The sequence below is a fragment of the Dendropsophus ebraccatus genome, chromosome 4, assembly GCF_027789765.1.
Source record: "Dendropsophus ebraccatus isolate aDenEbr1 chromosome 4, aDenEbr1.pat, whole genome shotgun sequence".
In the NCBI taxonomy this organism is placed as follows: Eukaryota; Metazoa; Chordata; class Amphibia; order Anura; family Hylidae; genus Dendropsophus; species Dendropsophus ebraccatus.
Window position 1 is genome coordinate 118,065,546 of NC_091457.1, and position 16,191 is coordinate 118,081,736.

General features: G+C 43.6%; 1 protein-coding gene across 4 annotated transcripts in view; it reads left to right on the plus strand.

The window, feature by feature from the left end:
• The window catches only part of SHQ1 (SHQ1, H/ACA ribonucleoprotein assembly factor), a 95,553-nt gene extending 80,741 nt beyond the window's left edge, over positions 1-14,812 (plus strand). For all 4 annotated transcript variants that reach the window (XM_069966870.1, XM_069966871.1, XM_069966872.1 and 1 more), the window contains one exon: positions 11,502-14,812. In XM_069966870.1, coding sequence (XP_069822971.1) covers positions 11,502-12,162 — 661 coding nt within the window. In that variant the 3' untranslated portion in view covers positions 12,163-14,812. The remainder of the gene's footprint in view (positions 1-11,501) is intronic.
• Positions 14,813-16,191: the final 1,379 nt, after the last annotated feature.

Here is a 16,191-nt window from a genome sequence, read left to right on the forward strand (position 1 = left end):
GCACCTAGGACTTCACTGCATTGAGCGCTTTCACTAGCAGCCGGCAGTGTTGTCATTTGGCTGGTCTCCCTGAGTTCAGCAATCTGTTTCTCTTAAGGCTGTCTGGACGGGATACTTTGCGATACAGTCCGAGCTGTGACATGTATTAGGATTGGTTACTGGAGGTTTCCATTCACTGGCAAACAGATGTAAAACACAGGGAAACATTGAAATACAAAGTATATTAGAAAGTTGCAGAACTTCTTATTACCCAATGATTAATCTCTTATTTGTATAAAAACATTCAGCACATGGCAGGGCATATGGCCGGGTCTCATAAATGGTTGGCACAAAGCCTCCGTAAATATGGCAAATGTTTCCACCTCCCTTTGCACAGATCAGTTTACACCATATTATTTCTAAGGCTTAGAAAGGTAAGATTTTCTTAGTAGTACTGCTTTTCTCTTGGATACACTACCAGTTTTAGCAAGTATACACTGTACAAAGATTTAACACAGAATCACTATTAGAAATAGGGCTGTGTTACCTCGCTTTAAAGGGGCTGTCTGTTACAGAAAACCTATATTTGCATACACACCTCATAGGGTATTAGAGGGAGTTTAATAGGGAATTAGAGGGAGTGTATAATCTGAGCAGTCTGTTAGATGTATAAACAAATAACAGCTGATTTCTGGGGGTCTTAACAGGGGGTCATTTAAAATTGGCCAGTATCTGATAGATCGATCTCCTATAGTTTAGTGATCTAAGCATCTTCCTACTGCTCCCTGCTCCAAATATAAGCAGGCTTACACCCTCTCTGCATCTCCTGTAATTTCCTTATCATGGCATATACAGCATTACCTATAATCCCCTTACCTTGCCATAGTATACATTATTCATGATATTGCCTGGCATGTTCCTGTATAAATGGATTATTGCACTTTGGGTTCTGTCATGCTTTGAAGTGAAGGCCGAGCTGGCGCAGACACCTTCCTCCATCATGGCCAAGACACTGGCATTTTATCACTGCGGAGCTTTCCCGCGGACGCTGCCATACAATGTCTTCACATAAATAGATGTATCCAGGAGAGGCCGGGACAGACACCTGCTATTTGGCGGTGGAATCTATTGGTCCCTGGTCCTGTTTTTCCCTGCGTATGTTGCCAAGACCAGTCAGACTACAAGTGACTTGTGTTTAGGCTCATCTGCAGCCACTTGGCAGTCACAGGGCATTGACTGGCAAAATGCAGCATTTCCATTGTGCGATATCACAGACGCCAGTAATTATAATGTACACAGAAAACAATTCTTTGATCAAAATTCTGTGCCTGGCAGCAACATGGCAGCAGCAGTCAACGCTTGGAAACGCTGCGGATTTAGGCAGAGAACAGAACTGATTATAGGTATGAACATAGCAACAAGGCGGGGATTTAATAAGCAAAATGCATTAGAAATGTATTGCAAACTGTGCCAAACTAATGGTGCATGTAGTGTGTGCCAAGTGTACTATTTGTTTTAGGCATTTTTTTGCCAATCTCTGCAGTATATAGTAGGTGGTGAAATACGGCACCATTTGTTTTAGGGTAACATGGCTGTTTCTGGAAGGTTCTGAGGGACCGTCTGGGCAGATCTAGGGAAGGGCTAAAAGGGAACCTGTCACTGCTTTAATGCTGCCTGAAGGACAAGTCATTGGGGTGGTTCCTGGTGCCTTCCCTCTCTAGCTTTATAGGGCATGTTCCCCTACCTGTGGCTCTCCTACATGACCCCTATGAGTAAGGTCCACAACATTACTAAGATTTCCATTGCAGCATTCTGGTTTCCTACCACCTAATAAAGAATTTAGAGACTATTCAGAAACCTTTGCATGGGGTTCCTGCATATTTGCAAGAGATTAGCAGTGGGTACTCCTGGGGTATCCAGCCAGCGACCCCAGAACCATGCAAATTTACGGGGGCATTTGCGCTTCAGATACACCCCTCTCCCTAATTGTATCACAGCATTTAATTTAGATACCATTTCCTGCTTAGTGGGCGACTTAGAGTGAGTCCAATGATAAGCAATAGTTTTTCGGGCCTGATATAAAGTTTGCTGTACATCTATTACAGTGTGATCATCAAGGTTCAATTCATCCAGTTGACCTAATATGCAGTGTTCAGGGGTTAGGATTGACAACCACAAATACCTGCTTTACATCTGAGACAATGGGAGTCAGAGTGTAAGCCAGTTTTGTGCAGTAGGGCTGGTATTCTATACACCCTGTGGAGAAGATATAGCTGCAACAGTGTCTGCGCCTCACTAAGAGGGTAGGAGTGAGGCTCAGAACACAATCCCCCGTCATCCTCCCATTTACTTCTCAGCTAAAGGTGCAGTGGTGTGCATCTAGCAACTGCATATATGCAAGGGATATACCGACCTTAGGTGATCCCCTAGAGTTTACCTCCTGTATTAACCCCTTTATCACTGAGGTCATTGGTACCCGGATGTCTGGGTCAAATTAATGCAATGTTCCTTTCCCGACAGGACGGAGGTAAGTGGCTTACCCCCGCCTGTCGGTACAAGTGATCGTGTCCTGTCACTGACTACCTTATGACTGTGCATTGCGACGTTTAAGGGGTTAATGACCGACAGCTAGGGACAGTAATGTGTGCAGGGCAGATCGCATTGAAACGTGTACACAAAAAACCCTTCACACTCAGGAACGTTTATATACGTTCCTGCTGCACAGGACCTAGCAACGTTTTAGTACTGTCCCATACCTTTGCAATTAGCATTAATGTGGGAGCTGGCCTCCCAAACGCAAGCATTTTGTCCTACCACCACCACCAATGGAGGAGAATATCCTGTCATCCACTCAACCAATTTTTAATATATATATTTTAGGGTGCGTTCACATTTACAGAATCTGCAGCAGATCTGATGGGGCAGATTTGCTTTGCTTCTAATCTGGGCCATCAAATCTGCTGCAGATCCTGTGCGTGTGAACGCACCCCTTCAAAAGCATCATTACAGCCATGGAGGCCTTCAGAAGGGCTTAGGCTGCCATGACAACCAATTGTTGCCCATGTTTGTGTCGCCAGGAAGCCAGTCAGACCCTGTACAGTCCACTAAGGTGGCTTTTGACCTTCTAGATGCTGCTGTCATCAGTGGCAGCAGGATGTGGAGTGTTAAATAACCAGCATTGGCGTTTGCTCTATACCAAGGCGCACTCCATACCTCCCGCTGTGACATAGTTTGATCATGGCTCGTTTGGGGGGGGGTCAGAATTGTTTTTTTTTGTCATTTCTGTAATCTGTGCATTTACCAGTAAGTTAAACAGGTGACCGTCCTCTATCTTTAGTCATTCCATGCATTTTCCCACAAGTTACAACTACCATTCAGGGTCTGTTGAATTCTGAGTGGCAGCCTCTCCAGGAACTTATGTTACCTGTAAAGTGAGTCAAGAGAAGTTTATACAAGGGAGAATGGAATATTAGCATAGGTTGGCACAGGGGTTTCTTTTTCTGTCTACACTTTTGTGGACTTATCTCAGAGACCACGGAGATTCTGTAGCTAGAAGGTGGTCCTTGCCGCACCCAATACCCCTCCCCCACATTGGATTTATAAACAGATCCCTGCCCTTAGTACACTATAAATTAGATAAAAATCCTTCTTTTTTTCACACCCTAGAAAAGAATTTATACCAGCAGACACTGCTTTCCCTCGCTAACTGCTTCGCCCTTGAGTCTTATCACTGATAAAGGTTGTATACATGTGCATTTCCTCCTACACGTGAAAAACTTCCTGGTGGCAATTGGTTTGCTTTGATATTCTTCTTGCTTTGTATACTCTGTATTTGAAGTAGGAATGTTAGGCAGTGATCCCCCGCTGGTTTCCCCTTGTGAGATAAGCACCTTATCCACCTTTCCTTAAAGGAGACAAATGAGTGTTTGCATATTGCTGGCCCTAGTGGACAACCACTCCCCCCCTCCCCCCCACAACCACCTAAGCTCCACACTTAGGACAACTGCAGTCTATAGGAATATACAGTGTCAGGTGACTTGCATATAAGTGTGACACAGCCATTTTTGTTATCTCTGAACACAGCTGGACCTGGTTCCTCTGCAATAAGTCATCTGGCTGGCTATCACTTTCTTTTAAAAAAAGTAAGAAAAACATGTTAACTTTTTTCCCCTTGTAGTTCTAGACTTATAGGCAGTCTGTCAGCAGTTTCCATCCCTCAGAACAGCTGAAGACACCATGTTGATGAGGAGAGGAGTAGAATCATGCTTAGGGTTTCTTAGCGGCTAGCTCTGAGTGTCAGCTATAGCATCCAGATAGGAGCCCTGTGCATAGAGCCCTGGGCATGTAACATGAAGGGCATACCTCCTGGGCACTTGTTATATCAGTGGATAAGACCTTTAGATTCATGTGAAGCTTGTGAGGTTTGTAATTTGCCTTATTTTGTATATATGCCAATGATTACCAAGTGCCCACTGGGCAGGATTGACTCCCTTAAAGAGTCACTGTCGTATTTTTTTTTCTTTTGCAGAAATCAATAGCCCAGGCGATTTTAAGAAACTTTGTAATTGGGTTTATTAGCCAAATAAGCCATTATCTGCATGTAAAAAGCTTTTTCCCAGGCCCTCCCTCCTCTTTTTCCATCCACTGCAAAAAATCTGAAAATTGTGACTTGTTGCATGAGTCACACTCTGTCTGTTCTATAGAGAGGGGAGGGGGGAGGAGGAAGGAGGGAGTTAGCCGACAGCAGAAAGCAGGTAACAGAGGATTACAGGCACTGAGCTGGGTGACAGCTGTAATCAGCGCTCAGAGAGGTCAGTGGTGACTGTCAGAGGAGATAAAGGGTGAGGTATTTGTAGATTAACTCTTTGTTGTCCTGTTTTGGTCTTTTATTTAGCTGTCTCCTTAGGAGAAAAATGAAGACAGGGGAGAGAGCATGATAAAAATGCATTTTTCGGCTTATAAACCCAATTACAAAGTTTATTAAAATCGCTTGGACTATTGATTTCTGCAAAAGATTTTTTCACGACAGTGACACTTTAAATGGCAGCACTCCACTCTAGGACAGTCAGTCCAGTACAGGAGGAGCAGGTGAGCAGTGATTGGGACGCCAGGCACTTAAGGCTTCTGGCCCCATACTGCGGGCATTTGCTGCCGACTTGCATGTATGAAAACGAAAGCTAACTGCTCCGATCACAAGCGGAAATTTACATATCCAAATGTACAACTTTGAGGATGTTCCCAATTCAATTTATTTCCTTAAAAACCTCCCCAAAAGCTTTTTGATATAGTTCTTTTTAGCTGTTTTTTAATATAGTAAAGTGTCAGGTGATATTGTTTCCATTCCCCTGCTGTCAGTAAGTGGAAACAGTTATTTAGAGGGGCAAAGTAGTCCACATGCATTAAAGCTGGACCTTCTCGGGTGGCGTTTGTATGTCTGCAAGTAGTGCAACAACACTATAAATGGATAATATTCTATGTGTCTTATTAAATAAAATACACAGTGCAACACATTTCAGGTTTAGGCAGAGCCCTTCATCAGGCTGGTCAGATACACAAGCCAGATGAGAGCGTCTGTGCTTACCCGAAACACGTTTCATTGTGCAGTTTATTCAGTACATTGGGTGGAACATTATCCATTTGTACAGTGTGGATGCATTACTCTAAAACAAGCAAGCACCAACCTAGAGCTTCCAGCTTTCATTTATGGGAACTACTCTGTCTAAGGGTATGTTTACACTGAGTAAGTACAGCAAAATTCCGCGGCGAAGCCTTACCGTGCTCAGTGTCCCACTATCAGTGAATGAGAGGGCGCGTGCTCCTCTGCAGCTGCCGCTCTCCGCTCAAAAGAGGAGCCCATGGAGCCTCATTGAAGAGTCTCAAAACACAGGACTAGCCAGATATCCCTCCGGGAAGGACCCAACCAAGGGGCAGCTCCTGTTAGGAAACCACAAAACCACCATATTAAGTGGCCCTATAAGTCAATGTAATGAGAAGGGATAAACCAAGGCTAGGTAACCATCCACATACAGCTGTTTCGGGGTGTTGCCCCTCATCAGTGTGGAGCAGGATTCTGGTTAGGTGGGAGTAATGCCTAGTAGAGCCATAAGAGAAACATATCGCTGAACTCAGGGAGACCAGCCAAACGAAAACACTGCCGGCTGCTAGTCTTGGTTTATCCCTTGTCATTACATTGACTTATTGGGCCACTTAATATGGTCTCATTCAAAGACAGTGGGACACTAAGCACGGCTGAATCCCGGGGCTGAGCTCTCCGCCGCGGAATCCCACCATGCTCAGTGTCTCACTGTGAGTGATGGAGAGGGCGCGTGCACATCCGCTGCCGCCGCTCTCTGTTCAAAGAAATGACATGTTATTTCTTTTAATGGAGAGCGGCAGGAGCGGAGGAGCACGTGCCCTTTCCTTGACTCAAAGCAGCACACTGAGCATGGCGGGATTCCGCAGCGGAGTTCTTGCTCAGTGTGAACGGGGCCTAAGGGTAGGTTCACACTGAGGACTTCTTGAGGAATTGTAAAGGAAAGTTCTCTTGCAGAATTTGAGCAGGATGCAAGCGGAATTTAAGCAGAATGCAAGCAGATTTAGGGTATAAACCCACACACCGTATACGCAGCGTATTTACTGCTGCGATACGCAGCAAATATGCAACAAATACGCAGCAGATGAGATCTAAATAACTGAACACAGCATCAAATCTGCACCATCAAATCTGCTGCACATCTGCTGCGTATTTGTTGCGTATCTGCTGCGTATACGGTGTGTGTGTTTGTACCCTAAAGCCCACATTGACTTGTTTAGGATTCCTCTAGCAGAATCCGCCCAAAGGCCCCGTTCACACTGAGCAAGAACGGCGGAATCAGTGCTCAGTGTCCTGCTTTGAGTGAATGAGAGGGTGTGTGCGCGTCCGCTTCCTCCCCTCTCCGCTCAAAGAAATGACATATCTCCCAAGCGGAGAGCGGCGGCAGCAGAGGAGCCCGCGTCCTCTCATTAACTCAAAGCAGGATACTGAGCACGGTGGGATCCCGCCGTTCTTGCTTAGTGTGAACGGGGCCAATTAATTGACATGTAAATTTTTTCGGCAGAAAGCAGATCAGCGGCAGAAAATTCTGCTTGGAAATTTTACAGTGTGAACAACAGAACATATTCCATTGAACACAATGGGACATTGCTCTGTACATATTTTACGGGAGGAATTTCAAGCTGAAATAAGAGCGGATTCCTCTTCAATTCCTCACCTATTCCTCAGTGTGAACGTACCCTAACCTCTGATACTGGGCTGCTAATGCTGGAATCTGGTAGGGCCCAAGGAGCAGCTGCTTGTAGTTGAATTTATTTGCAGTCACATTTGGATGTTGTGCTCACATTGGGACTGTATGCATGGTCCTACTATCTTAATATTGTGCACATAAAGCGCTCTTTATTTGGTCTACCTTTGTGTACATCACATTATTAGGACAGGTTTTCTATGTCTCACTGGAAAGTAGTGTTTTTTTCTTTTGTTCGCTGACTGCAAGCAGCGATGAAGAAGTTAAAAAAAGACAAAAATAACTAGGGCAGGATTCTTCTTGTCCAGTCCTGTTTTATTCCCTGGAGAGGTTATGATTGATGTCAGCCATGCTGTCTATACACATTACGTTGCTGTTTGCAGATCTTCCCATTTGCAATGTAATCTTGTGATGATCTAATGTGCTTTGAGGGGGGAGGGGCAACACATGCTGAGAAATAGGGGGGCACTATTATAGTTGTGTTCTATTTTACCTTTGCTTTCTTCACTGAACGTATTGCAGCGTAACCTAAAACAACGCCGATTTTCTCCAGCCATCAAGATGTTAACTATTCTTGTAAATGTTGGTGCTGCAAACAGTTTGTTTTCTTCCCCCGTTGAGTTCGTTTTTATTTTATTTCCAATCTGCTATAATGTCACAGGAATGGAATGAGAGAGAAGTGGGATTAGACCTTGTTCCCCCCCGATTCTCCCCAAGGAGCGGCCGCATGTGATTGTGCTGATACATCCAGCTGGTTATAACTGCAAACAGATCCCTGTGCTCACTCGCTGAGAGGAAAAAGTGCAGTTTAGGACATTACGTATCGGCTTAACAGGACGCTGATAATCCCTCCACCAGGGGTTCTGAACAAGCCTGGGACATGCTGAGCGGCCCAGAGTCTGGAAGTAGTCCAGAGAGGCACAGCCTCACTCTATTAGGTAACAAGCAGTCAGACCCCCGCTGATCCACAAGTGATAGCATCCTGAGGTGGATAAGCCCCCTGTTAGACATGGTTAGGTTGCCAGTATTCATTGAGCTGTATCAGACTGTTTCAGGTCCTGGATTGCAGGTACATGTAGTTAGTACTAGTATAAAATCTGCCTGCTGTCTAGCTGCTGCTCGCTCTTACCCCCATGCTTTGCACTGCAGTTCTGTACAGACAGTATATTTCTGTATTTGATTTAAATACGTTGTGGAATGGTAACCGTCTCAGTAGATGTCTGTACCTGGAGCCACCATCATACCACATCATTGCATTGTCACAGTAAAGAAGATGCATATCTCTTCTAGCTATGACGATTATCCGTACTAATTGGTTATACCTTGCAGGTGTGTTCACACAGTCAGGTGTTTAATTGCAATTATTAAAGCCAAAGCCTGGAACAGATGCTAAATGGAGGACAAGTCATAGAGAAAAGACTGAGATTTCTACTCTTTTCAAATCATTCCTGACTTTGTTTTCTTTAATTGCAATTAAAAACCTGAATGTGTGAACGAACTATAAGAAATTCTAAATCCATGGAAACCAATCCTGCAGCTACCTTGGTTTACTGATAGTGGTTGTCCTTATAAAGGTCTCCATACACCTTGAACATTTGTAGGCTTAATATGATGATGTTGGCCTCTCGACACTTCTTTGACTTGATCTTTTACTCTCAAATAAGATGTTGTCCATGAAATCTAGCAGTGGCATACCCCCCCTCTATTCTACATACATGGCTGAGCCAAGCATTCATGTGTATGAGCGGATCAGGAAAGAGATGTTGGCCGAGCTATTGAGTATGTATGGCTGCCTTAAAGGGATACTAAAACTTACAGTAATTGTGAATTAAACCCATACCTACTGTATTACACTGTAATTCATTCTAATAATGTCTAAACCAAACGGTCTTGTAAAAGACTCTAGTATAGAAACAGGTGGCTGTTTGCTCCTCATCCCCTTCATTTCAGGTGGGGACCATCTGAGTGGGCTGGGACTGGCTGAGTGGGTGTTGCTAATTATCTAAAAAGCCCAGTAAAGAGGGATGATGTCTTCTGCAGCAGCCTAAAGTCTGGTGTGAAAAATGGAGAAAGGAGGCAAAATATGTGCCAAGGATGAATACAGATGTCCATTATTACATTGGATGGTGCAGCTATTTTATTTTTTCATTTTTTTTTCCACTGCCCCTTTAAATCAATCTGATTTTTGGCTTTTAAAAGAGTTGAATCCTCTGTATTTTGTGCATCTTATCTCAGACAACCCTGACACAGAGACGAGACGCATGTGGTGAACTAAGCCCCAGAGGCCGGCAGCTGTTCACACTGAGTAGGAAATGTCCTGCTGTCCTTGTGTACACACATTGGGGGGGAGTGTTAATTTATAACCAGTGTGAGGTGTCACCCATTATAGCTCACACCTAATTACTCACTATCATTACATGTTAGGTTTTGTGAGTTGGTGCATTCATCTCTGCAATGGAGAGCAAACCAGTAATGTATAAGCCATGAAGTCAGGCTGAGAATTATACTCTTCAGCTATTTCTCAGGTCCAGTCCGTAGAATACGAATGAGTGAATGTGGCTTTACGCTTCAAAACTGTGCAGCCCTTAGCTGCTGCCTGTGGGATTGGTTTTATCTGCATGTGGCAGCTTCATCAAGCAAGCATTGTCCTGGCTGCTGCAGGGAAACATGCTCCGGGTTGCACCCACGCCTACCGGTCTCTGGTGTCAGCGGATACCAGAGTCCATGTGCTAGGGCCCGGCGCCACCTCCTGTTTGGCCTGTAGGGCTCCTTACCGGTCCACGCTCCTGCTCGCTCTCCTTGCTGCCGAGGCACACCCCTGCTGGCTCAGTCAGATTTAAAGGGGCAGTACAGCCTTAAATTGGTTAATTGCACAAGCACTTCCCCAAAAGTTCCTGCCCCTTTCGTGATCCTGCTGTTGGAGCCTCAGAATGCTAACCCTTAGTTTGTGGTTCCAGCCTTTGACTCCTCCCCTTGGTTCCAGCCTTTGACTCATGTCTACAGTTCCAGCCGTGAGTCCTGCTGCGGTCCCTCCTACCTTCCTTCCTTGCCATCGCTAACAGCGGTTCGGTAGATCCATGAGTTCAGTCGTTGCAAACATACCCTTAGACTTAGAAGGTTGAAGGCAATAACCTGATTTCAACTCAAAAATACTTAAAAAAATATAAACAGTAATTTGGTGAACAGACATTTCCTGCAGGGTTTAAAAATTCAGAGGACGTGGCGGGCATTGGGGACCTGGAGCCATCATAATGACAGCTGCAGGGGATCAGAGTATGTTTTTGTTTTCTTGTTTTTATAATTAAAACATCCAGAATACGTTTTGTAAAATGTACCACACCGGAAAAGCCCTTTAGGGTGCGTTCACACCTACAGGATCTGCAGCAGATCTGCAGCAGATTTGATGCTGTGTTCAGTTATATAAATGAAATCTGCTGCATAAAATCAGCTGCAGATCCTGTAGGTGTGAACGCACCATTAAAATATCTTAACTGCCAGTATAAAGACATATTATAGGGGTATTCCAGTGTGAGGCTAATGGTGTGTTTACAGAGAGATTTATCCCACAGATTTTTGGAGCCAAAGCCAGGTATGGATTAGAGAAAATGAGAAATCTCAGTATTTCCTTTATGACTTATTCCCTGTTTATAGTCTGTTCTAAACACACCATTAGTTTTGCTCATACAGAGCTACAAATGACCTTCATAGATATAGATACATAACAGTTTGACTGACTGCCACCACTAGATGGAGCTCAGGAGCCTACTGCCAACAGTTTGTACATTGATCTTAATAATAACACCGCATATGCAGTATAAGCAAACTGTTCATCCAGCTCACCTGGTGAGTGCCCAACCTGAGGATATCCCAGTCCTCAACACAGTATGAACCAAAAAAAAAAAAAAAAAGAAAAGGGAGATCGGCACGTCCTGAGATAAAAAAATTCTTATTGCTTATTGCTTTTGAGCAGCCTACATTTCATAATTTAATTTAATTTTTTGGCTCTATGTAGGAGGGACCGAAAAAAACAACATGATTATATAAGGGAAACCACTAGTAGTAACCCAAGCAAAAAATCAACCGATTCATAGTTCCCTTAAAATCAGTGGCCAGAAGATTTATTTATATATGGTCACATATTTGGTATTGGTGTTTTACCATCTGAATGTTTCCTAGAAGTGTTAGGAGTTTAATTTTTAGCTCTATTGCTTATCTTTTTTTCATTTTGTTTTACTAATCTAGATCTAAGAAACTGGCTGGTTTATCGGATTGCCTGCAAGCCACTACCATCTCCAAGGCACATCTGGGCCTTGAGCTGGAAGAGCTGGAGGAAGCTGCCACTTTGGTTCAAGAGGAAGAAAAACTGCTGGAGGCATCAGACAGTGTTCCCAGGCAGCCAGCAGCGCTCATTACATCCGATGCTACAAGCAGCTCTGACTCATCAGAGACGGAATACACCTCATCAGACGAAGACGATGAGTGCAGCAGTGAGGAAAAGGAAATTCGGGACTTGTCTGAGAGCCTCCAAGGGGAGGCGGCTGCACCTCTCATACAGGTTGTGGATAATATAGAAAGCCACCTGGACACAGCTGCCGATACAGACTTCCATGCTGCGCAGAAATCTGTTCCCTTACAAGCACTGATAAGCACAGAGGAGAAGGTGCAAGAGACTGTTACCAATGTGGAGGATCCCATAAGGCACTGCCATTCTGCTGCTGTTACCCCTGACAAATCCCAAGACCAGAACGCAGCAGTCTGTACAGAGCAGCATGCACCATGTGCTGAACCAAAGCGTCAGACCAGAGAGTTCTTAGACGTGACTCCAAGCATGATGAATCGTCTCCACATTGTGGGGGTACCAGCTGAAGAGGAGGGGGATGATGAACTGCTCTCTGTGGGCTAATCTCTCCCGTCATGGACAGGATTGTTGTTATGGATGAACGATGGATTCATTCTGTGAATATTTCACTGCCTCCTGATAGCTTGTATCCTACAGCATCAAATCTCTTTTTATTACTGCGTTATCTATTAAATAGATATAAACATAATGATTGTTAAACTCTTCTCATATAGCTGTCTCTCATCTATCTCTCTTATCTCTCTATCACTCTGTTATCTCTCTCTTATCGCTGTATATCTATGTACCCGTAACTCTCTTCAGTAGAGTTCCTTGACTCTGTAGTAATTTATAGGATCTGATGTTACAGGGCTGTAATATAGTACAGAAAACATAAGCGTGAACAGGGTTTAGTTATATAAAAGGTTTCTCTGATTATAAAGATATTATAATGGCAGGTTTAGTGTTTTATTCTAAAGGGAAGGCTGAATTTACACTGCATTTGTATTGTTCCTTGAGCATCTATTTAGTTGTGTATGTTGGAGGCATGTATTAGATGTATGCATAAGAACTTTCTCCTAAGGTATACTGCAGGTGCAGTTTGAAAAGGCCCTTAAAGGGATATCTCTAGAGAAAGGAAATATGCCTCTATTTGAAAAAAATATATCAAGTCTTCCTGTACCTATCATCTGCTGTATGTCCTGCAGGAAGTGGTGTGTTCTTTCTAGTATGACACAGTTCTCTCTGCTGCCACCTCTGTTTGTGACAGGAACTACTTGGCTACTTTCTTCCAGAGACAGCACCCAGCACTGCTCTTGTCTCCAATTTGGGTGTAGGTTTTGCAGCTCTGTTCCATTGAAGTGAATGGAGCTTTATTGCAAACCAACCTGATCTGGACTGTAGACAAGAGTTCTGTTGTCACTGGGAGATAGTGGCCATGTTTTTCTAACGCTGGATAACCCCTTTAACCTTGCTATAATTCTCTTTTTTTTTGTCCCTACACACTGTGTAGAAGTATCAGCCGGGATCACAGAAAATCCTTGCAGCAGAAAGTCTTCTAAGGTAAAATCAGACTCCTTTGAAAATAATCAATTTTATTGACTCCCTTGTATTGGCTTTGACACCAGAAGTGTGGAGGAGGACGTGGTAACAAATAGGATTAAAAAGTGATTCCTCTTATTTCTACAGTTTTTTTCTCCGGGTTTCCCAGACTGTTTTTTTCCTGCGGATTTCTGTCAGTGTCGGAGCGGGCGTTAGTCATTGATTAGTGCGGATTTATTGCGCTTAGTGATAAATACACTAAAGAAATTGATTAATACCTCAGGAAGAGACTAGGGAGCATTACCGTGCCGGCAGACACATCTTAAATAATGTCAGAAGATTGAGCTGATGTCTCAAGGCTGGAGAAAACAAACAGGGACACACATGTCAAAGAGATAAATGCTTGAGCTGTTTGAGTTGTGCACGCAGGCCATTTGTCTGCAAGATAAGCAACGGAGCTGCAACCCGAGATAAGCTGGAGGGGGGGTGGCGATGAATGTCGCTCGCTGCAGGCAATTAGGAACCAGGGGAGCTGAGAACCGGCTCTTGTGTGGTCGGTAGATTTACCGTGACCACATCCAGAACCTATTTCTCATTTATTTAGGCATGTTGTTTTCTGCTATAAAGTGGTTAGAAACATAGAAGATTGTCGGCAGAAAAAGACCACTGGGTCCACCTAGTCTGCCCTTTTAGTATTTTCCTTCTTATTTTCTTAGGATAGATGTATGTTTATCCCAGGCATGTTTAAATTCTGTTATTGTAGATTTACCAACCACATCTGCTGGAAGCTTGTTCCAAGTATCTACTACTCTTTCAGTAAAATAATATTTTCTCACATTGCTTCTGATCTTTCCCCCAACTAACCTCTCACTGTGTCCTCTTGTTCTTGAGCTCAGTTTTTTTTTACTAAAGAAACTTCCCTCCTGAACCTTATTTAGTCCTGTAACATACTTAAGGATTTGAATCTGTTTAGTCTGGAGGAAAGAAGGGAAAGGGGGGACATGATCAAAACCTTTTAAGTCTTTCCTGATATGGTTTATGCCTCACACCCTCCACCATATTTGTAGCCCATCTTTGGACCCGTTCTATTTTATCAATGTCCTTTTTTAGGTGAGGTCTCCAGAACTGGGTTGTCTGATTCTGTCCGTAAGTCCCACTAAGATACATAGGTGTCATAGAGTGGCCTCCTCTTATACACCTGCTACATTTATGTATTATATGTTTGGTTATTTATTACAGTGACCAGTCAGTGAAACCGTACTGAGGGATGTCCTGTATTGCCATGTCCTGAAATACCCCTTAGGCTCCCCCTGTTGTTTATAGGAGTGACCACTCTCTGCCTAGAATCATTCCCCTTTGATCCAAATTACTCTTCCTGTTAGATTTGGTAGGACATCTGAAGGCCCTATTACATGAAGTGATAATCGTCTGTATTTGGCCAATACCGACCACTACAGCCTATAATCGTTTTGTGTAATAGAAGACAACGATAATAGGATCGGCTGCTATCTTCCCCCACCCCACAGCACCCCGCCCCCGCCTCTTACTCGCTCGCTGCTGACGCGTGTAATAGCGGCGGCAGGGAGCGAGGAGTAATCAAGCGCTTACCTGACAGGTCATTGGACAAGACTGAAAGATTGTGTATTCTAAGTAACTTAACATGCCTGATCCCTCTTACACACTTGCTCACTTTTGAACTAAACCTCCAAATGATCAAATTATTGCTATGAGATTTGCCCCATGAAAGTGGACAACTCCTTTAAAAGATTCATTAGGGGCCCCTCAACAGCTGGCCCATCCTCTCTTATAGCTGGGTTAGCTGTGTGTTGGTTACGGTCAGGCTTGTGCTGGTCCTCATTTTATGTATTCCGCCGCCTCCTTCGTATGCTAAGTTGTGTAGATGATAGTTTAGCAGGTAGGAGAGGAGATGGAAGACGCTTGCTAAGGGGTATTTTATACAAGGGTATTATTTTGTGTAAAGTTTGTTGAAACAACAGTGTCTATTTAGGTCTAATAAATAGTAAAAATATTAAAATTAAAAAAGGTTCTTTTAGATATTTTTGTCCTGTTTATGGTGAATTGGCCAAAAAATTGTGTCCTCTTTATCCTCTGAGAATGACAGAAGAGACCAATTGAGCTTTTATCGAAATTGTTTAGGACAATTTACAAAGGATGATTGTATGGAAAACTTGTGGATCTTTCAGCAACAATTCAGGCATTCTCTTCTTTCTGAGGATTTCTCAATGGTCCATTTATATGTAGCAGTAGAACTGTATTCACTCAAGACCAAGATCAACAGATTTCAAGTTCAATTCACGGTATTAACTTGTCGTTAGATCTCATCTGCCCGGAGCAAACCTTGTGAGAGAGGTTCACATCCAAGGAGATCATTCTGTGTACACAGGCCCTCATCTTAAAACAATATCACTTTGCATGTCTCTCCTCTTGTGTCTAAAGAGCAGCCTCCTGCTGTGACTGCAAATAGCTGGTTATTCTAAAGCACCGCAGGAGTCTGCTCCAGAGATGGCGGACAATCGCTCACACCCAGCAGGGACAATTCCTGATAACCAATTTCAATTTGTATTGTAACTGTTACCAATCTATAATGGACGTGAAATTCTTAGTAGGGCTGTTTTCATGCTGAATTGGAAACGTAAAATTTCAGCATTTCTTTACCGTTTCACATCTCTTTCGGGGAAAATTTTGAAATTTGTTTAAAAACGTTTTCCAAATGACAAAACATAACAATTTATTTCTTGTTGTAAGGCAAGCTGATGTTATGGTATTGGGGCAGACAGCAGAGGAAGGAAGGAAGTGGAAATTATAGGGGAAAAATGGGGGGCTGGTAGAAGTCATCCCAGAAAGAGTGAGGGTCCTTTCGAACTTATGTGGCCATCTGAGACGCAAACAGTATTTGCTTGCAACTCCTTTATATGGCACAATTAATCATGCGGGCAGGCCGCTTAGTGATAATGTTTACAGCCGCACCAAAGATCAAATCAGCCAACAAGCGGCCGTTTTCTTGCTCATCTGCTGATCCCTGGAACTTTTACA